The sequence below is a fragment of the Melozone crissalis genome, unplaced genomic scaffold, assembly GCF_028551555.1.
Source record: "Melozone crissalis strain CALT ecotype California unplaced genomic scaffold, PUWL_Pcris_2 ptg000005l_1, whole genome shotgun sequence".
NCBI lineage: Eukaryota > Metazoa > Chordata > Aves > Passeriformes > Passerellidae > Melozone > Melozone crissalis.
This window is the reverse complement of record NW_026535783.1, coordinates 28,611,521-28,635,010: the sequence shown is the minus strand read 5'-3', so window position 1 is coordinate 28,635,010 and position 23,490 is coordinate 28,611,521. Positions and strand designations below refer to the sequence as shown.

Genomic DNA, 23,490 nt, shown 5'->3' with positions numbered 1-23,490 from the left:
TTTTTATGTTCAGCAGAAATCTGTCAATACTGCATCTGAAACTGCCTCAGTCTTATAAAGTCTTAAAGATACCTTTTTGCTGGCACATTGAAATACAACAAATATACAGAATCAGGTACATATATTTTGAGGAAATGATGAAAATATTTCAGTTATCTGACAATCTGAGTAGAATTATTTATTCAGACTCAGGTATTATATTTGTACTCCATGAATGTGAATAGTTGAGTGTTTTCCTACCTGTTTTATTTGATACAGAGAAGCAATAATCTTTATCCAAAATCAAGCTCACTCAATGCATTCAAGCAATATGCTAAAATTCAGTCATAGTCTTCACAGGTGTTGATATAGAAAACTGTTATTTTCTATGGTGAAATATTGCTGATTTCCCTCATTTCCAATAATATGCAAAGCCTTCTGATCAGCAGGCAGAGTTTCAGGGAAGCATTCTTGGCTTCCATTAGCAATATTTTATCTAGCATTAGATCTGGCACTAGCAATATTCTATCATAAATCTTGCTTGTAGATTATTTAAGCATTACTTTATTAGTATTATCTGTAAATACATAAACTGACCCAATGGTTTTATTTGATTCCTTCTTCTGTCAGAGAGCAGAAGAGCAACAAATAAACACTCTACCTTTCAGTGACCACCTTCAGGTGATTCATTTGGCTCACTTTAGCTGTGTGTTTTATTTTTCAATGCTCAAGCTTGAAACAGATCTTGAGATTTCTAAATCTTTTTTTGTTATCTGTGTGTTGTCTGCAGAACAGTTGGGGGTGTGTGTGACAAAGTGTCAACTTTCAGATTGTCCTCCACAGTCAAGACAGAGTATTCCAGAATAATATCTGGGCTTTTTAATGGGAGCAAACCCCTCAGTTTCAGGGTTCAACTTGAGGATATCAAAAGCTGATGCTGATCTGTCACACCTATGTAAAATTTGCCATCCTTGTCTTCACACTGATATTTTCTTATGGTGAATTACATATATCTTCAGATACTTAAAGGAAAATTCTTGGTTTATTTTGATAACATATGTATAGGTTGATTTTTAATTTTACCTATTTAATTAACAAGAAAATACTTTATATGGATGTCATAAATAAATGGATGTTTCTGCAACCAGAGTGCACTCTGCTCAGTGGGTGGCAATTGCTGAGACTTTAAAGAATACATTGAAACCCTCTTTTGAGTGTAGAGGCAGGATTCCTTAAAATGCCCAGAAATGCCAACCTAAAGTTTCAAGTTTGTGTATTTTTCTTAAATACATTTCTAAAATAGTTTTGTTAAATGAATTATACTTTGTAGATTAAAGGGTGAATTTGATTTAATGATCACAGTTTGTTAAGCAGAAATAATGAGAAATGGATGTATTACTTGTTAGATCTGGCTTTTCTTGCATAACAGAGGATTCTTGGATGTTCTCTTCAGCCCATTTCCTATCAACTCAGGTTTTAATAAATAACTTCTTAATATTTATACATTTTATGTTCTATACTAGCACATATCCATGGCTTTGTGCAAATCAATCACTTTTTGTGGGATAGTGGTTTTATACTTTCTGATTTCACAAAGGAACACTTTGAAGGAATACTAAAAAGCTATTCATACTCAAGTTCTCAACATTATATTTTTTAAATCCTATTCATTTTTCCTACGGGTACCCTAGTAATCCTCTAAAATCTTCTTAAGCAGGACATTTATAGCAGCTGAATCAAAGTAATATTATATGCTTAGAAACACACGGGATAAGAATTCTGAGACCTTAAAAACCAACTAATGGATGCATAAACAAGAAGGAAAAAAATTCTAGTTTGTGCTCAAGGTTTTTGGGTAGAATTGCAGGCATTTTGTATAATTCCTAATTGTACCACAGACCCCCTGGGTAAGTAATTTCACCTCTTTTTGTCTTTGTTCCTGCTAATCACAAGAGTTGATAAGATATGCTTTCTTCCTATACTTGTTGTATTTAATAATGACCACCCTTGACTTTAGAAACACTGTCGCATTCACCTTGTATCATTCTGAGTGACCTGAACTGTAAATCATAATTCTGCCATTTATCTGACAGTTTCTAGAGGATATCTTATTATTTAAATTCCTATTCTAAATCCATTAGGCAACAAAACACATACCAGTCCTTTCGGGAAGATGGTATCAGCTTCAGGTTTTAGAAGCAGTTTTTGAACCAAATCAATGTAGGGGTTTCATAGCTCTCTATTTGGGGGAAAAAAGCTCCAGTGTGTGTCCATAAAATAAAATTAGTTATACTCACTAGGTTTCTATAGCAATAATGTGAATTACTAGCAAAATAAAGGAGAACCCTTCCCATAGAAAATAGGAAAGATAAATAACACAATATTTAATAAACTTTGTTCCTATGGGCTTGCAACAAGGATTTAATAACATCTAGAACTAAGATAATGAAGCAAAATCATTAAAATTTTAACTCATTTCCTCATGTTTGAGGTCTCATTTAGTAATATATATAAGGAGTTTATTGGTCAAATTAGAAACATACTGAGAAGAATAAGCTTCTTTATGTAGAAATCAGTGAAAATTGTCTTTAGAATGATCAGCTTGAAGTATTAATAAACATTTTAATCTGATTGTAAGCATATCTTTTAAATTTAAATAGTATTCCTAGTCTCCAATTCAATGGACTAGAATGGTGTAGAATTAAAAAAATACACTATATTTCTGGGTATGAAGTTTAGGAAATGCATTTTTCCTGTGTAGGTATTCTTTTCCTAAATAGCTGAGAAAGTTGGTGCATAACTAGAAAGTTGGTGCAGAATACCAATATTAAATTCTGGAGTGAGCCATGTAAATGGGATAATAATCCCAAATATTCCATGGAAATGTGTCCTATGAACAAAGAAAAAAAGAAGAAAAGACAGGATGAGGCTTCTGAATAGTTCTCTGAAGGATGCCTGGTTTTTTCTTCTTTCTCTTCCCTCTACAGCATAAAGAGATAAATACTCTAATTGTAATAATGCTTGAGTTGCAGCCATAAACAAAAGCACAGAGATCAGGAAAAAACAGAGATGAAATTGTTCAAGCTTTGCTAGAACTATGTTGTCCAAATTTCCTGGTATGACAGCTTCACTTTCATCCTTATTGGTGCTGCTGTTCTATATTGTGAACATTCTTGACTGAAAAAAATGAAAACACTCAAGAAAATGTGAACATTCTTGACTCAAAAAAATGAGTTTTCTCTTCAATAAACTTACTCCTAACAAAAGTGCACTTAGGGTGATCCTGATCTTAATTAATGAAATAGTGCCTATATTATAGCATAAAAAGATAAAGCTTCTAATACTCCAAAGGTTTTTTTGCACTTTAAATGTTAAAAGGAGAAAAAATTTTAATCATAAATCATGGTTAATCCATGGAAGTTGTTGTATAAAGCATCATTGAGCATGAATTCTCATGTTTGCTTTGAACATCTTCACAAAGGCCTTTTGACTAGTGAATATAAAGCATCTATTATTATTACACTTTTTTCTTTTAAGCTAAACTGTTCTTTTGCTAAGTATAGACAGGTGCTACGCAGCATAAATATTGGTAGTTATAACTCAAGTGCTTAAATAAATAAGACCCCAAACAGTAATCATTGTTAAGAGTGATGCTAAAAAACATTCTCCAGGGACAAACTGCAGCGTTAGCAGCCTCTCACCAGGTGCCCCACCCTGGCCAGTGCTGCAAACCACTGCATCTGAAGAGATGTCAGAGCAGGTGGGTGGGATAAACCATTTAAACAAGTAGATTAAATCGTGCTGGCTCCTGCTGCCTTGCTGCCCTCGCAGGTGCAGCGTGGAACACTTTGTCACCAACAGATCACAGCTCAGAAAAGCAGCAGGACAGAATCACAGGTTGTGGTAATTTCAGCTGGCGAAACACCTACTTTTAGGATTTCCTCAGTTTCCCTAATCAGAAAATAAAACCTCTTGAACTTCAGAAAATGTTTCTTAGAAAAATGAAGTGCAGGAAGATTGAGTTCAACCTGGGTTCAGCTCCTCCTCTAGCTGAGCTCTGCTCATTTCTCCTGTTTTCTAGAAGCTACTGTTTGATGAGCCCACCAACTGTATGGGAACAGGGAAGGGGGACCTGACTCCTGGAGACAGAAGAAGCACTGGACATTCTGTGGAAAAATACTGAAGATCTCAGGGATGGATTCAGACAAGCCAGTGGAACTATTCTCACCAAGTTCACTGAGACTGGATGGAGACAAACACCAACTCTCTTCAATACATCAGTGTAAATCAAGGCAGGAAAACCTTTTCACTGGCCCCTCTTATGGGTAATCATATGTGAGATCTATGCAATTTAGGTGACGTGAGTGTTAAAGTTTTTTATCAGAAAATAAAATGTGATAAGATGTAAGGAATGTTAAATATAAGCTGTTCACCAGAAACATGGTATTCTCCCTAGTGGAACAAAAGTTGCATATTGTTGCTATGATACCTCATCAGGAAAATTTATTTGAGCAGTAGAGATGATTTTTCTAATCACTTAAGACTTCCAAATCCTTTTAGAAATACTGCTTTATGTTTCCAAATAGGCACTGCAGTAATATTGTGCATTTGATAGATAAGCAAGGCCAATACATTCACTCTCGTGTCATGTTTTTCTCAAAAATGCTTGCCCCTGTTTGCCTATAGGAATACTATTATTGGTTAGACCATAATTCTGAGGGCATTTAATTTTTTTCTGTTTTGTAGTATGTTTGAAAGGATGTTATCTAAACATTGTTTTCTGCATAGAACATGATGAAAAGCATTGTGACTAATAATTATTAGGCTGCATTATTCCCAGCTACCCTTAATCACACGGTTAATAATTTTCATTAAATCCTTGTGTTAGAAATGTTTACAACATTGTAGTGAAAATCTTAATTGCCCTGAAGTGTATTAAGTTTCTTTTCTTTAAGAAATGTCTCTGAATATTTAGGACATCTCTTATTATGGTGTGAAATAGCTGAAAAGCAAAACAGAAAGTGGAAGTTACTTTTGTATTACCCTGCTATTGCACAGATCTTTCTGTTGCTTACAACTTGAAATTATTGTCTTAGCAACTTATATGCCCATCATACACCAAGAGTTCTTTCACCCAGTCCACACAACAAGTGCAGGAAGAGTTCAATCTCCTGCCCTCATATTACACAAATCCTTTAGCTTGTACTTTGCAGTGAATCACCAAATGTTCCAAGTTAATTTTAGAAAGGTGAGCTTGCATCAAGTCCATAAGTTGTTGCTGAAAATGCAAGATCAGTGTTTCCATACACAACTATGAATGAGTCCCAGCATATTTTATGGAGGTCGAAGCACTTGCACCATTAGTTTATGTCTGTGAAAAGCAAAGGTTCTGAAGCTGACTCCAAACAATGACAATAGGCATTTAGATGCTGAGGTGTGAATATAGACACCTGACTCAAAGCTCTCAATCACCCTCCAGATGCCCTTGATAAAGGAAAGCAGGGATCCACATTTCACTAAAAATATGATTATGCTCTGGTAGCTAGACCCCAGTCTCAAAGCTACTTTAGCAAACCTGCTTGCAAGCAACAAAACCATCAGTATTTCATTACATCCATGCTATTGGTTAGAAGTGTAGAGAAGATATGCTGCAAAAGTTTCTTAAAATAGAGCAGTTCAGAATAAATTAATTGGTACTGAGAGCTTAAGCGTTCTTTCAGTCAGTAAACAAAAGTAACTTCACAGTTGTAGCCGTTTTACTAAAGCCAGATCTAACTAATTCTGCTTTGAGTATAGGCAGTGCAGTTTTGGGGGTTTTTTTGGTCAGTCAGTCTGTATCAGGCAGCTCTGGATCTGCCCGTCAGGAGGGATCCATCCCATCAAAGCTTCACAATGGGTCACTGCAGCAGACCCTACCAGAGTTCCCTTCTCTGTGCTAAGTACAAACAGAGCAGTGCACAGCTCCTGCACTGCAGTCAGAAAAGAATATACATGTTCTGTTTCTCTCTATGTTGTGGAGAGAATAACTCCCTGACATCTACCACTGGTGTTCACTAGCCTTGCTTCTGAGATATTTCATAAACTCAGAGAACATCTATAAAGGATGACTGAATGGAAGAACAGATTTAACTTCAGATAATCTCTTTTTAAACATATATATAATTTCTTACTGGATTTTCATATCAGAACACTTCTGTCTGTACTCCTGGGAACTTTTACAGATACTTAGTGATATTGATGTTGAGCTTGATTATGAATAAATTCTGACTTAGACAAGGGTGCTTGTCCCTCTTTTGATGGGTGCCATGTTTTATGAGCACAGTGAACCACTGCTAAATATTCAGTAGATGTGCCCTACACTTCAAATGTTCACTATGCAATGGATAAATACTCCTATGCCAGGTGTCAGCCACAATTTTATATCCAGCCTCCAGGTACCACAGGGCTCTGACTGGGATTTCCTCCTGATGCAAAGGAAAATGTTAGGAGCACACCAGGGATTCTTATTGTAAGGATGTTTATATATTGCACTTCTGTGAAGGGGCAATAAAATATTTGCCTTCTGTCTGTTAGAAGTGGTGAACACCATGGCAAAACTCTGCCTGTGTTAAAGACTAAACCCTGAATGGCTGTTTCTGCTACTGCACAAACCCCCTGTTTCCTTTGTCACATTTTTCTGTTAGGGAACTCCATGACACAGACTTCAGTTGTGCCACCTGGAAAACCCTGTCTCAGTGGAGAAGTACTCCACTGCCCGTCTGAGAGTAGAACTGATTGCCATCTTGCTAAGAAGGGACTACTAGAATGTGGTAGAAAATGTGATCCCTGAGCTACAAAAAGCTGGAACTATTTTTTGATGGTTGGTCAATGAGATAAAAGGAAAGCTCTTTTGTTGTGTACATGGGAATGACAAAAGCTACTATACTATAGTATTATTACATCAAAATCTGTCTAAAATGACATTCTTATTGCTGTCTAACCACAAACAGTGCCTCTGTTTTCGTCTATTAACAGCCATGGAAGAAGAGCATGGACACATGTGTGGTTTATTTTTTGCCTTATCCAGATTTGGAAGATCAGCTGGTCTTTATGTCAGATGGTCTTCATGCATCCCCAGGAACTGTGGAAAAGACACTTCTCCTTATGAACACGTCTCTTTCTCTCTCTCACCACTGAATTCTGACAATTTCATAGGAATCTTTAGTGTTTTGCAGATGCTTGTCATGCACACTTCCAAAAGCCCACATTTTCACTTGGCCATCTTGCCCATGGTATAAATCTGGCTGCTTTTTGCTATTGAAAAACTCCCACAAATACCAAAATATCAAAAGCTGAGATTGTTATATTGTTGAATACAAAGCATGGTATTATCCTGCGGAAGCAATCATTAAAAAAAAAAACAACTTGGAATAAGAGACAAGTGATCCAATTCTGATTTTGTGACAATGCTGTTAAGTCTTGTTTGTAGAATTCAGATGGAACTCTCAAAAAAGGTAATGCTGGGTTTTTTTGAGTATGTCAGAAGAAATGGAGAACATCTGTAGTAGTTTTTTAAGTAATGAGGTTTCTGCTCTGTCGGCCAATGCAACATATCCTCTGAAGCCTCAGGAATCTTTGTACAAGATTCACCTCAGGATAGCCATTCTAGATGGCACATACTAAACCTGACCTTTCTCAGCTTTAACTTGAAGACCTGTCCAGAGATACTAAAGAAAAAGCTGGCCCAAATTTTCTTTGTATTCCTTTCTCTGAAGGTAATTTGGAATTAAAATCTATAATTCACACAGCCGACTGAAAAGTCTGTAAGTCAAGTCTCTTCCTGGACATCTGGTTGCAATCTGCTGTTATTCTTCAAGACAGAGACTTCTGGGCAGTTGAGAGAAAATGCTGAAACACAGTCCTTGTGGAATATGTGATAGTCAGCACCTCCACAGCTTGAGCCTTCCAGGTCATTGCACTGGATCAGTCTCTGAGATAGGGTCATTCCCTTCATCTGTCTGATCTCTCTGGAGCTATTGTTTCCCATTCCACTTTGAATATTGTGTGCTTAATGCCATTTTCCCAGGTGTGTGGTCTAGAATGCTTCTGGCAGCAGTATTCCAATTAAGGCTAAGGACATCTTAACACAATTAGAGAGAGCTAAGTCTCTAGGTGTCCTCCTCATTACCACAAGCACTACTTGCCTTTAAAAAACTCCTGCTGAGAACCTGAATCTCTGGCAGTCTTTTCTGCTGACCTTAGAGCTGTTTGTGGAGAGTGTGCTGGGACACTTAATCCCAGGGCATGTTCATTTTAAATTCAGCAGCAGCAGGAATTTCGTGGAGAGGTTTGCTAGAGTGGTAGTGTTCAGTGGACACATCTTCAAAGAACACCCAAGGGACTTTAACAAACAGGGCATGGCAAATTTTATGTTTGGAGCTGAACTAGTGCTTGAGATTATGTATTTAGCACAGTCCTAAACCTTCAATTTCCCATGTTCAGAATGTTATGCACCCAATAACTAATGCAGAAGATTCTTTTTTTTGTCACTTCCATTTCCTTCTACTCATTATTGTATGCCTATGCTATGGAAGAATCACATAATTTTGCCGTGGGATTTTGGCATTTGATTGCACAGAATTATATAATTGTAAACTTTCTGAAGTAGCAAAAAACTGTTTCAGCTCTGACTTCCTTATGAAGTCAAGGTATCTCAGCATTCAGAGTGCTGAAAAAATGCATTATTTAAACACTCAGGTCATATGTGGAGATGTTCACATTAACCATAAATATGTTTTATATTGTCAGTTCTTCTCAACATATAATGTGTAGTCTTTTATTTCCTTGTTATCTGCAAAGCTGTAGAAACTAATTTCCATTTAGGAAGGCACAATCAGGTCATGGAAATTGCTGGTCCTCTTAGTTGGACACTGGACTAGAAGGACCTGTCATCACCACACTATGCATAATTTAATTGTGCTTCAGATGGGCTGAACTTAGCTATGAATTCCAAGTACAGTTTAAGTATGCAGTGTTAAAACTAGCAAATTACATTCAGTAAAATACTCTGACTTCGTAGTGTCATGGTCAAAAAAGTCACCAAGAGTCTTTCAGTTCCACACTTTTGCTTTTCCATTGGGATTTTTACAGGGTATAGAAACCTCACTAACAATCCAAAAGTAAAACCAAATCAAGACAACAATAAAAAGCAATGAAACAGCCAAGCAAAACCCCCACAACAACAGCAACAACATAACCTCCAAGCCAACTAAACAAAAAACAATGCTCTAAATGGAAATACATTTGTTTGCTACAGAGTTCCAGAACATGGATGCTAATTGTTCATATGTCAGGATGTCTCCCTTTTGTTTCCCCTAGATAAAAGGAAAAAGGGAGCTATGACCTGCAATTTTGGATAGTCCTCATAGCCTGAAAGACTCTACGGATATGCAAAGGTTACTTATGCAACACTCTACTACTAACCATAAAGCGAAAAATCTTGACTTTTTCTTAGCAGTAATTTTTCCTTATACAATCAAACTGACAGTGCTACCCAAATAAAAATGCCCTCTTAACTACTAATCATATGCCTTCTCATAAGATCATAAAAATAGTGAAAGTTTTTCATCAGAATTATTTCTAACTAAAATGAAATTCAGGATAATCTATTTTTAGAGTTCTCTGTGGCTTTGACCTTATCTCTTCCTTCATGAACTTCAATATTTTATGCTGAGTGGATTCTAGGTTTCTGGTTGGCTTTGCTTGTCTGTGACATTTTAATGATTGTTTTCACTTTTTGATGTTCTTTTCAGTGTCTGTGTCCTGAGGATATTCTATTGGTTTATGGAATGCTTTTGACTGCAAGTCCTTGGGATAATGACAGCACTATGTGCTGGTTTTGGATGGGGTAGGGTTAGTTTTCTTCAATCCATCAGGTATGGCGCCGTGTTTTGGATTTGTGCCGAATACAGGGCTGATAACATAGAAATGTTTTTGCTATTTCTGAGCAGGACTGACACAGAGCGAAGACCCTTTCTGCTTTATCCTACTGCCAAGCTGGTGAGGAACCTGGGAGTACATGGGAGGCTGGGGAGAGACCCAAGCTGACCAAAGGGACATTCCAGACCCTCTGACATGCTGCTCAGTATTTCACCTGTGTGCAAGAAGGAGGAAGGAGGGGGCATTTTGGGTGATGGCATTTGTCCTCACAAGTCCCTGTGAGGCCTGAAGGCGCCCTGCTGCCCTGGAGATGCAAAACACCTGCCTGCCAATGGGAAATGGTGAATGAGCTCTTTGGGGTTTTTTGCTTGTGTGTGTGGTTTCTGCATTCCCTATGCAACTGAATTATTCTCCACCTGTGAGTTTTCCAGCTTTTACCCCTCCAGTTCTCTGCCCAGTCCATCCTGCTGGTGGGACATTAGGCGAGAATGGCTGTGTGTGGTGCTGGGTTGCTGACTGGGGTTAAACCACAACTCACAGCCACCGAGGATTCCTCATCTACACAAATGATTCTATTGGTCCCAGAGACTTACTTGGAACTGCAGAGGAAATGTGAAGCTCATCTGCAAGTGTAACATTCAGCACTTCATAACCAGAGCAGGTACCTGCCAATGACAGATAAGGATTTCCTTGAAATTCCATTTTTCTTATCAAAACCTTAATTTGTTTGAGCTGGAAAGTGAACATTTGAATGCATGAAAGATGAAGTCTAAACTTTGCTGAGTGAAAGGTTTCATCAATGTGTACTGACATAGAATCATCAAACCACAGAATTATAGAATGATAGAATGTTTGGGGTTGGAAGGGACCTTAAAGGTCATCTAGTTCCAACCTCCCTGCAAGAGACCAGGTTGCTCAGAGCACCATCCGAACTGGCCTTGAACACTTTCAGGGATAGGACATCCACAAGTTCTCTGGGAAACCTGTTCCAGTGTCTCACCGCCCTTACAGCAAAGAATTTCTTTCTAACATCTAATTTAATCTCTTCTTGTAGTTTAAAACCCTTCCCCCTTTTTCTACCACAATCTGCCCCACTAAAATGGTGTATTTCATAGATTTCAGAAATCTTTACCTGAGATTTCTGTTCAGAAACACCATCAAGACTATTTTTTCTCCTCCACAATTTAAAAAACATTATAAGCAAGGCTTTTTGCATTTTGTTTTGCTTTTTATGCTTTTTTTCTCAATGAGAAAGGTTTTTCCATTCCTTTTTGACATGAAATTTCTGTGTAAAAATCCTCCCAGTCCTCTTTATTTGCAAAAATAGCGGAATGTACAGCTTTAACCTAGAGGGAGGCAGACAATTAGAGGATATTGAGATTTCTAAGGATGCCTTCCCATTTTTATGTTCTATCATTGAATGTTAATAATGAAAAGTTTTGGATTGCAACATCATGTGCCTGAAAGCTGAGAGTGCCACAGATATGATCTTTAAATTTATTTTTATTAGTACTCACTGTACCGTGTCATGTGTACTTCCCCTTTCTGGATGTTGTATATGTTGTATAACCATGCAAATTATTTCACCAAAAATAATTTTCTACAGAGGAAATGGATACTCCTAAAGGCACAGTACCCTATTCCTGTCATTGGTCTGGAATTTAAACCCTGTTTTCTCTCATAAATGGATGTAAAAATCCAAGAAGATATAGTGTCTGTAAGAGTTAAGTATGTGTTCTGAAAATCAAATTGTTGAATTTTCTCTTTTTTTCAATAATATCTCTTTCTAGAGTTTTCCATCATAATGAATGAATGTTTTTTTCCTGCATTCAGTTATTTTTTTCCTACATTCTAATTGTATTTGGGGTTTGGGGATTTTTTTTTTGTTTTTTGTTTTTTTGGGTTTTTTGTTTGTTTTTTTGGGTTTTTTGTTTGTTTGTTTGTTTGTTTGTTTTGTTTTGTTTTGTTGGGTTTTTTTGGTTCAACACATTTTTTCCTTCAGTCGGACAAGTCCGTCTGGTCTGTGTCAAACCTATGTTTTACTTGGTAAGGTCTTCATCAGTTCCTTCCATTAAATGAAAATTTACAGGGGCAGTGTGTTGACAGCCTGTGTAACAACTCAGAGGCTTCCATTCACAAAATAAATTCTCTATGTGTTGAAGAACTCGTAAACTTTCTTTTCCAAAATTGTGTCTGTTACATGATCATATTAAAATAACTGTGCCATGATTAGGACTTTGACTGCTAATAATGATCATGATTATCACCATAAAGATTCTTTTTATTCATACTTAATCAGCTAACAATCCTGACATTTTGCTTTGTCACATGAAAGGTGAGGTTTTCAAGTGATTGAGATGACTAGATTCATTTATATGTTAGATATTTACAAGGAGTAATAAATATGCCAATAATTTCTTAGGGAAACTGAATTCTCTGTTATTGGAAGTTAAGATTAGGCACCTTTTGAAAGCACTTGAGACACAGCCACTCTTAGTCCCATACTTGGACAGGAGAAAAATGGTGTGAATATTGGTGTGATTAATAGACTTGATAAGGAGTCAGAGATCTGAAGACTGTCCGAAGTGGTGTCAGGAAGCAATTGTGATGGAGTTTAGCTTTAGCAGCTGCAGCACCAAACAAACTCAAGATACTCTTCTACTGTGGCCAGTGCAGAGCCCTTTGTATTCTCTAGATCATTCAACAAGAGAGAAATGGAGCAGCATTCTGAGCATGTGCTTTCTTACCTACGTTGAAACTTGGATTTTCATATGTTGCATGTCCTTTCTCCCTTAGTCTCCTTGTCATCAAGAAAAGAAAAAAAAAACAAAAACAAAACTAGAAACCCTTGTTTAGCATCTAATTCCAAACTGGGTATGTAATTCTGGAAAGCCTTTCAGCAAGAGGATCACTGCTCAGCCCAATCCCTTAACCCAGATGTAACCTCACCAAGTGTTTAACAGAGTTCTAAATTTTTGTCCCAAATTCTGCCAAGAGGAGCCTCACAAAAGGGAAGGCATTTCAGCCTTCAAACCCTAAACGTTTTGCCTTTATTTACCTCTGTAGGGATTTCTCAGTATTTGGGGATTTCTCAATATTTAACATTCTTATTGTCTAAAATCCCAGATTAGTCCTGTTCTTCATTAACTTTTTTCTGATTTATAGCATCCTCTTTTCCTAGGCACTTGGTAATTCAGAAGAATGGATTTAGATCATGATCCCCTATTTCTTTATTGTCATCAATACTGAAAAGTTAATTTCAAATGAAAGATGTATGCAACCTTACTGTAATATAGAAATACTTGACATTCGCTGTTGGAAGCTACACAGCTGTATTTCTCATAGTGGTAGATAAATTAGAAAACTTGCAAGACAAAAATTGACTTCCAAAACCAAAGAAACCACAGACTTTCATGTGTGTATCTAGATATGCTAACTCATGAGTCAGAAGTAAAGATTATGTTTGATTATATGGATTGTTCTTTATGTTTGATAAATAAACCGGGAGAGATTCTCATTTTATTATGCTGAATAGCTTTTTTGCAGAAACCTATGGTGCCTTTTGGGAAATAGGGTGCTCCTCAGCAAGGTAAAGTGCACAATGACTTTTACTATCATGTTCTGTGTTATCAGGGGACAGTAAGGTCATCATTCCTTGTGTAAAATTTCTACAAGTGCTTAGATTTTGTGGGTTGGTTTCTTGTTGCCATTTAACTTGTGCAATCAATTTGGGATTTTTTCCTTCTCCTGGAAATAAATACACCACCACACAAACTGGTGATGCCATAAAGAGCTGTGAATCAATATGTCCCAATCTTTTGAGTGTACTATAATTCTCAGGAAAATCTTAGATTGGTTCACATTTTATTCTACAATGTTCTCAATGTACAGTAACCATTTTTCTGTGCTATTTTACATTGTTTTTTCTAAAACTTTGTGTAGCAACGCTATTGCCTTTCAGAAAGCCAAGGGATAAGTGGATAGCAAAAGGATCTGCCTCATATGCAATCTGAAAAAGTAATCAGCAAGTAGTTAAAGTCCAGTGTGAAGAGTTGTAAATTGCAATTTGAGTTTTAGGGCATGTCTATAAGGGATAATCTAACAGTACAAAGTCATGGCCTATAAATGGAATTTTTTTATTTCTATCAACTTTTACATATGAAAAAAAGTTATTTAAACTAATTTTTCACTGTTGTTTTCAGATAGTTTCCATCCTCATTCTCATCTTAAGGTCTATGCACCTAGTTAAAAATACTCTTATACAACAACTCATTTAATGTAAGGGAGAAATGCTTTGCATGAGAATGCTAAGTTATTTTGACTATGTGCTTTAATATTAGCTTTTGCCTTTTTTATCCTGTCACTGAAAATTACTGAAAAATGCTTTTCAAGCAAAAATATTAGTAGTCCTTGAATAAGTGCTCTAAAGTTCATTTAGCATCCTTTATCACAAGTTGCAGAAATAATGGGATATTTAGACTTTTAACTAAGAGAAAAATGAAATTAGTATTTCAGCTGCTGTCCAAGAGAAGAACCTGGTATAACTAACTCAAACCCCCAGAATGATTCTGCTCTTCACTGAGGTTTTTCTATTAGGAAAAACCTTCCTGAATGACATTCTATACCTCAGCAAGGACAATTTTGTAAGCAGAAGCAGCAAAATGCACAAGAGAAATCACCAGGTACTGACAGTTTTCTCTGCAGGCCTGGAAAGAGTTACTTAGAGCACAGTGCTCCTATCAAGAAGAAGAGATCTCTGAAATATGGATAGAATTAGCAGGGGATTTTACCATTGTTACCACTTGGAGCTGCACCTGGAGCTGAAGTAACCAGGAAAACTGTGTGAAATATAAAACAGGTCACTGTAGTCAGGACCTTCTTAGGCTGACCTCCTTAGGTGCTTTTTTGAACACAACTCCAAGAAGCATGATAAATCCATGGTTGTGATGATCTAATCTTACTGCTGCAGAGGATTAACATTCAAAACAGTGAAGTCTCCATTTAAAGCCAGGTATAACCACCTAATAAAAGCCATAGTGGAAAAGCTGAGGGACCTTTTCCTTTAAGAAATAGTAGCTTATTCAATCCACAGAACTACCAGCTTCAGCATCCATTTTAGATGGAAGTACTTCCTGTTGAGTAAAATCATGATCATACTCTTTCTCCAATGATGATGGTGGGAAGGATCCCATCATGCAGATAGGGGAAATCCTAATTTTTTACTAACCCTGAAAGAACAATAAGTTGAAAGTCAGCCAGAGAACAAAATAGATTGTTATTTTCTTCTAGTAAACATTCAGAAAAGTGTTGTGTTACTCCAAAGGGGAAAGGTGTCTACAACAGATCATGTTCTTTTGCAGCTCTGCTGTGATCAGCAGGGAAAATAAAATCATGCAAAAAAGGTGTCACTCCCATCTACAGTACTGGGTAGAAAAAAGCTGCTATTAAGAATAGCGCTTTTTTCCCCCCATATTCCAGGAAGTGGCATAATTCAACTATGTTTTATTAACATATAGACATTATATTAGAGAATATTTAAGGACAGAAATTTCATAATAAGCATTGATAGATTAAAATTGAGCAAAATAAAATTAGTATTTTATACACTCCTTTTAACAAAGCCTAGTGACCACATAGAAAGGAAACTGTACTAATAGAATTTTCAAAAAAATACTACTTCAGTGGTATAGACTGGATAGGAAATCTGAGCCAAATTAAATCTGTGGACCATTTCCTAGAAATTATGGAGCCACAAGATTCTGCCTTAATTGCACAGAGTTAGTTAGTGTTAGGTTGGCAACTGTGTTCCAAGAAAGCAGTGATATTTTAAACTAAGTAGACTTTCAAGATGACAGAAACAGTTAAGAAAGCATTGTAAATTACATAGATGATTGTCAACAAGGAGAAAGAAATTTCTTTCCAATGTCAAAACCAATATTTCCTAATTTAAATCTAAAAAATAACCCGAAGTGATTTTCTGGGAAATATACAGTCTTAACAAATTTACCAAGAAAGCATTCCAGTCATTGTGCTAGCTTGAGCTAATATGATGATGGTTTATTCTCATAAATACAATATACAGCATCATAAGACTGTGGAGATACATCTTCCAAATCTGAGAAGTGCATGTCACAGCCACACCAAACAATAATTATAAAACACAGATATACTGAAAACAATAAAATTATGCAAAAAATTATAGTCTTCAATGGTCATTTAAATTAACGATATCCAAAAGTTCACAAATTCAAAGTAACACATTGATACTAATGTTCACTTGTAATAAATATATTATAGTATTGTAATGTATTGAATTCTTGTCTATCACTTACCACGGATCATGACAAAATTACATGTGGCACTAGTCTATGAAATAAGTAACGGAGTTCAATACATTTACTATTCAGTAACTACAATCACTAACATCAGGAATAATTATGTCCTGAAATTATTTTAATCCCCTTCTGTGTATGTTAGTACATATAAGTACACTTCTCTATTTGAGTTAAATTATCTAGTAAAATTACTGGCAATATTCACTTTTTGATTATCATGCTCATCTTTGAAAACCTTATGCAAAATCCTTTGAAACAGCTTCTATAAAATTTGGAGCAGACATGAGTATTGTAAATGTGCAAATGATGGCAAAAAGGGTAAATGCAACCAGACATAATCTGTCTATGACAGCAGCTGCAAACTTCCATTCACTGCAGATCTCTTCACCCTCATCTTGTTTCCTGAACCGCATCGCTATGAACTGGACTTCCTCCAGGATCTTCACCATCACTGGAAGAGTGTCCATTAAAGCTTTCTTTTGCACAAGCTCAATATCTTCTGCTAAGGGGCAGGTCATCTTCCCACCTTTGCTGCCCAGGTCGTTCTGCTGTGGGCAGCACGGGCTCTCCATGGCGTGGTAGCTGTAGATGGTGTTGCCATTGCTGGACTGGTGCCCGGGAAGGACGCTCACTTCCATGCTGTTCACGCTCAGCTGCTGCTTGGAATAGCTGTACTTGCAAGAGAGGGGCTTTATGTTTTCCCCAGGTTTTTTCATTCGTAAAAACCAAGCACACCAATTCAGCAGGACGACACGGACCTGAAAGAGAGTTACCGTGGCAGAAATACAGGAGACTCTACATCATTTAAAAAGTTTTTGTGACTATTACAGTTAGTCTGCACAGTTTCTTAGAAATACTGATGGATTTCTGTGTTCTCCAGCTATCTGCTTTCAAAATGGGTATTTGAGGGTCTAGCCTTCTACTAAGGATAGCCCTTTTTTGGATCTGTCTTGAACATAGGGATTTTCAATGCCCACTTAGCTTATAAAGCAAAAGAGATGTAAAAATCTTACTTTACAAAATGGTCCTTGGAGACTCATCTTTATTAAACACTTTGAGATGTCTGCAATTGAGCAGACAGCCCAAAATTGGCTGCGTGGTTTTCAAACATTTCTCAGATGGTAAGGAAAGAGATACAGTTAAATATTTTTGGGTGTCAATGTTTAGATTTTGCTGAAAAAAATCACTGTATGACAGATTCTAGAACATTTCCCATCCCCATTGCTATTGTTTACATCTAAATAAAAGACCTTGGTTGGGTTTTCATGGATTTTTTGAAAGCTATTTTATATTTCTTTGAGGAGTTCAACTACAGCAGGCTTTTTTTTTCAAAAGAGTAAATCTATTATATTTAGCGGTTCAAAACCTAAGTGCCGCTATTAACTGCTGTCATTTTCCTGTGTGCTGGTGCATCACGAGATGCTCTAACGTGCACATGGCAGATTGTGCCTCATATGCTTCTTGTCAAGGTCATTAAGTGAGCTAACTCCAGAGAGTGCTTCCAGAAATTTTTTCCAGTGAACTGACCTTCAGATGTTTGGTCTGAGCCTGCGCCTGCTAGAATTCCTACTGGTAACATATAAGGCAGGAAAAAGGCTGTGGATTCAGTAATGTCTTGTGTGAAGAGCAGCAAACTAAATTAGCAAAATCTTGTAATTATAAGATCCTCCAGGTGTTATGCACTCAAAAAGGCCATTTACAATGCACTTGAGAGGAACTCTCCATGCATACAGGCCTCTTTGATGACTTTATTATCCTGGTTGCAAGCCAAACAATGTGACATCAAGAAGGAAACAGATGTGGCCTCTGGTTTTCCCTTTGAGCCTTGACTCCCAAGGACTCCATGTGTAATCCTGCTTACTTTGGTCATGTTTGACTTGGGACCACACTTTGACTGCAAAAATGTTTCAGATGCAGGAAAAATTGACTCCTGTGTTTGCACAATACAGATACAGGAATGGGAAAATTACAGCTAGCACTTGGAGGTACTGCTGTAATGACAAGCATAATTTCAGAAAGGAGGAAGCCTAAGTAATCACAGATAGGAATAATAATAATAATAGCCAAAACCAATGACCAGTAAAAGGCAGTTACACAATTTTTTAATTCTGCAATGTGAGCTCTTTTATGTCACAGTCCTGTACCATTTTCTGTGAGCCACTTTGCTTCTCTCCCTCTAGTCAATGTTTTGTTCTTCATCATTGTCATGTTTTGTCTGGAATAGACTTAATTTTTTACCTAGTAGCTGGTACAGCATGGTGTTTTAGATTCAGTATGAGAATAATGTTGATAAAATACTGATGTTTTGGTTGTTGGAAAGTAGTGCTTACCCTGAATCAAGGACTTTTCAATTTCCGGTACTCTACCAGTGAGCACGTGCACACAATGCCATGAGGAAGCATAGCCAGGACAGCTGACCTTAACTAGCCAGAGGGATCTTCCAAAAGGATATAAAGTGTGGGCAGTTGGTTGGAGGCTGTCAATTGCTTCTCAAAAACAGGCTGTGCATCAGTCAGCAGGTGGTGAGCAATTGTATAGTGCATCACCTGTTTCTCTTGCATTTTATTACTCTCTCTCATCATTGCAGTTATTATTTTTTATTATTGTTACTCATTATTATAATTAATATTATTCATATTATTCTATTGTATTCTGTTTCAATTATTAAACTGTTCTTCTCTCAACCCACAAAGTGTTGGAGTTTTATTCTCACCATCACAAGGGAAGGGAGCTGGGATGTGAGCAACTGGCTTTCTGGTACTTAAATGCCAGCTAGATTTAAACTATGAAAGTCCTGCAAGACTGTTTTCCATTATTCATATTATTTTGCTTTAAATATTTCATTATTTTCTCTATAGTCACCACAAACAAATAGTTACCCATAGTGTTGCAGCCTGAAAAACAGATTCTGCCTTTAATGGAACTTAATTATAATTAAGTGCTCAGACTGCTCATGGACACAAAATGGGACAACATGGAACAAAATAAAGGTCTTAATTTCTAGCAATGTGTCAACAGTGTCAGTTGCAAAGGGGAGAGAGAAGTTAATTCTATAGGAGTGTGAAATCCAAAACACTTAGACATACTTTCTTATTAGAAAATGTTAATACATCTGCCTTAACTCTGAAAGGATATATGAGGTGAAAAAGCACTTTTATATTGGAATGCTGCTTTTTCCTTCAAGACAGAGTTTTTCTTCCTTAGGGAAATTACTTTTATAACTACAGTCAAACCCATTTCCCATAGAAAAATAAATACCCAGAAGACAGTAACACAGCTTTTAATTAGCTTGGATTTCAAATGCCCTATTTCCTTGAAAACACAGACACTCAGGCATCAATCTGTTCTTGTCATAACAATTAATTCAAGAGACAGCTGCAGCATACAGGTTTTTGGATTACAGCTGAGTATGAAAATATGAATCTACACCTTCATCTGCATTGTCATATATAGAGTTTTATGAAGGAAGTACACAGGTACAGCTGTCTTTAGAGGTCAACAACCCCTCTGTGAGCCTCTCCTATCTACAATACAGCTATACTACTTACTTCCATCAGAGCCACCAGCCTGGCCTAGCCCAGAGCAGACAGTCTCCAGTTAAAGCTCTCTTGATAAGGGACATCTGCACCTAGGAGAACTGTGCATGTCCGAGTTTGAACCATATCAACAGAGAAGCCTAAAACACAACAAACCTGCTTTAAGCACAACAAAGAGACAGAGTTTTCTTGCCTTTTCCCACAAAACCCCTTCTTCCCTCAGTGCTTGGTCTCTCTATATCTCTTTACCATGAAACAGTCTTGGCTGTCATTAGAGAAAGGTCAGCTGAGCTGTAGTCCATACCTGATGTTATCCACTCCCAAACAGCTCCTTAGCTGGCCTTCTTTAGTGTTTTTTTTCCATGCTATCTCAGCAGACATTATCAAAAGTGTCCATCGGCCAGCAGCTCTCATTTCTCAACTGAGTAGCCAACAAATGCCCTGACTGAACACCCTGGATTTAAATTCCTCTCTTGGAAAAAGCTGGTTTGCAAGTCATCAAAGATTAATAGAAAGGAAGACACAATTCCAAGCAATGGTATAAGGAAAGTGAACACCTACAGAGAGGATAAACACTAACAGGCCCTCTCCTCCCTCTTCTATTGCAAAGTGCAAGCACAGACCCCTTGAGAGACAGGCAGGGAAAAAAACTGCTCAACTGTAAATGGTTTAGAAAGCAGCTGTGTTTAGGAAATGCATCCATTCAAATCTTCTGGGTCTGCAGAAGCTCCCACACATGCCAAATTGTCCAATGCCTCTCCCTGCAACTGACTCCAGCAGACAAATCCATTTAAGCAGGAGGTGAGAACAATCCTGCAACAATATCCAATTAATCAGGGCTAGAGCTTGCAATAAGCTGATGCCTGGCTCTGACATGAAGAGAACATTGTGGGAATAAGTAAATGGTAAGGGCAGCAGCTGGTACTGGAAATGCAGAAAAATGTAATGCAAAAAATTTTCGTCTTTCTTAAGCTACTTCTTCACTTCAGTTTTTTTTTTTTTACTGAGAAAAAGTCAGTCTCGGTGTCTGTAAGAAACACCTGACATAGGTGGACAGGCAAAACTGAAAAAAAAAAAAAAAAAAAAGAAAAACCCCAAAACAGCAACAAAAAGAATAGAGACTAACACAAATTCTAACAACTGAGCCTTGGCTATGGCTTGTAGAGTATAAGTGCTTACTTTTATGGGGTCAGCCTCTTCCCTACACACTTGGCATTCACATTTTTCCTCCTGAGATCCCTCAGCCCTGTAAACTTGTCTGGTCTACGCCTTTTAGAGTCTATCATCTGCACTTCCCAGTTATGCTTTCCTCAGCTTCCTGATGGCATGTTGTGTAATGTATGTCAGTTCAGCTGTCAGGCCACTGAACAAGGTTTCTCCTGAAGGACAATTTGTGTTTCCAGACAAGAAAACATGAGACTGGTAGAGAGCAAGAGCTGACTTGCAGGGCCTGGGAGGTGGACTAACATGAGGCATTGTGTCTGGGCTCCTCAAAAAGCAATAAAATGGGTTCTGTTACACCGCTGCAGAATCTGTCCATGACGATATCTGAAAAATGTTTCCCATATTTGTGCCCTCAGGTTTTGCCTACAAGATGGCTCATTCCAGCTGGTGCATTCAGAATGCACATTCTCTGCTGCCTTGAAAGTAAGAGGTTTTTTAATCATACAGCACTTTGGGAAATAATTGGGAAATGTCAGGATAATTGTGTAGCATGAAAAATGTGGTGAACAAGATATTCAGAGGATGTTGTACAACCAGTCTCCTACAAACAGGGTGGTAGATAGTTGACTGTGACTATCTGCTTCTGCTTTTGTCCTTTTTCATTCTCTGAACACAAGCATATCTTGGCTATTTTAAAATCTTTTAAATAGATGGAACATAATTTCCTTTTAACTTGAAAATCTAAGGGAAACATTCCATTTGAAAGCCAGCTGGCATTGGTGCCAGACCTCTCTGGGCTGACAAAGTCTGCTGCTGCAGAGAAAAGAGGGTTCACATGCTAATGCACTGGGAATAGATCAGATGGCAGCAGACAAACTGCCCAGTAGAGACTAGTGCTTGTTTAGCACATTCTGTCAGTTGGGTGGTGAATGAGATTACTTTGCAATGACTCAACCACTCCATCATAATGTTGAAAACAAAGGCCAAATAGGAGGAACTATTTTTAATGGAGAATAGGAGAAACTGGTTTTAGTGGAAAAGCACATTTAGTATACTTGATCTTTCCCTTCAATTGCAAACAAAAGCATCAACTATGTTGTTTGTAACTGACTCTTCAAATTAATGGAAAACTACTTCTGCCTCTCACCTATAACAAGTTAACAAGTTCACTGTAGCTTTTAGACAATTTTCTTTTCTTTCAGTAGTAACCTCCTGAATGTTTCTCACGAAAGCTGCTTACCCATTTGGGCATCTTTCCTGCTTGGGGGTCATGATGGTGAAACTGCAGAACCAGCACTGTTACCACCACAGACAGACCAACGATGACCATGATGCTAGCGAAATACTGAGCTGCAAGCAAAAGGAGGACTTGGTTACAGGGGGGGAAATACAAGGAGCACATAATATTATTCCTTGGCTATGCCTCAAGAGCTACATTTGAGAAGCACTGCATCACATCTGAACACCCTCTTCTCTGGTTTGCTGCACTGGAGCATTTGAGCTGTGTATCTGCTCAACTCCCTTCTCTCCTGTGAGGGAAGGCCCTGAACACACGGAAGGTGAAAACTGTTTGGGTTTTGTCCCTGAAAAGGAGTCTAGGGCCTCACAGTAAGAAGACCTTTGAGCCTGCTGCCAGGACAGTGAGAAGTTGAGCTGACAACATCCACTGAACACCAGCATTCCCAGTCCTAGGCCTTCCATGGTACCAGTAGAGGTGCTGGAGGGAGATGCTGTCCTCTTGGTGCCTCTGCATCCCTCCAAAAAGTGTCACCAGTTCCCCACCTTTGCAGCACTACTGCTCCCAGGTGACTAGGCATATTTCTCATTACTCTTCTTAGTACTCAAGACCACTTCTTCCAGTTCCTATGAAAGTACAATAAAACCTCCTTGAATGTTAAATTTTAATCTGCCGTGCAGGAAAGAAACCAAGATCTTGAAAGCCAAACTGAGGCTTAAAGCCACATCTCCTAAGTGGCAGTACAGTTTCCTCATGCCAGAAGTGAGGTTGATGCGCTGGAGTGTAAAGCAGAATTGCCCAAGGGGTAATGACATTTGAGGGCTTCAGTGGCAAAATACCAGGGAGCATTACTGTTGGCTGACATAATGGTGCAATGTGGGAGAGCACATCACACTGCCCCAGACTGCAGGCTCTTGCACCCCCCAACCCTCCCTCCTGCAGCCTGAAGGAAAAGTAAAGAAATCAATCAAAGCTCCAAAGCAAGTTTTGTTCTGCCTGTGTTTCTTAATACCAAATCCTACTGCTTTGGAAGCAAAAAGCTTGTCTACAATAATGAGGTTCTAAGGCCTTCCTGAAAACAACGCTGGAATTGCTTCAAGAGGTATGGCTTTTCATGACAAAATGAATTACATATCTAGATTAGAAGAATAGTCCCAAGGGTGAGATGAATTTAAAGGTCTCTATTGCACTTATTCATAGAGAGGAGAGTCAACAAGCAGGCAGAAGCAGAGCAAACCAGGTTTCATGGAAGTTGTTACATGTCCCATGTTAGAGAAACACAGCAGTGTTGATATTGTTGGTTTAATTACTACCATGAGTG

General features: G+C 37.8%; 1 protein-coding gene across 1 annotated transcript in view; it reads right to left on the bottom strand.

Annotated features, from left to right (window-relative positions):
- Positions 1-15,946: 15,946 nt before the first annotated feature.
- LOC128940474 (neuronal acetylcholine receptor subunit alpha-7-like) overlaps positions 15,947-23,490 on the bottom strand; it is a 57,988-nt gene continuing 50,444 nt past the window's right edge. Inside the window, exons 9-10 of the mRNA XM_054281907.1 lie at positions 22,173-22,282; positions 15,947-16,990 (exon numbers count right to left, since the gene is read on the bottom strand). Of these exons, the coding sequence (XP_054137882.1) occupies positions 16,469-16,990; positions 22,173-22,282 (632 nt within the window). The 3' untranslated portion in view covers positions 15,947-16,468. The remainder of the gene's footprint in view (positions 16,991-22,172; positions 22,283-23,490) is intronic.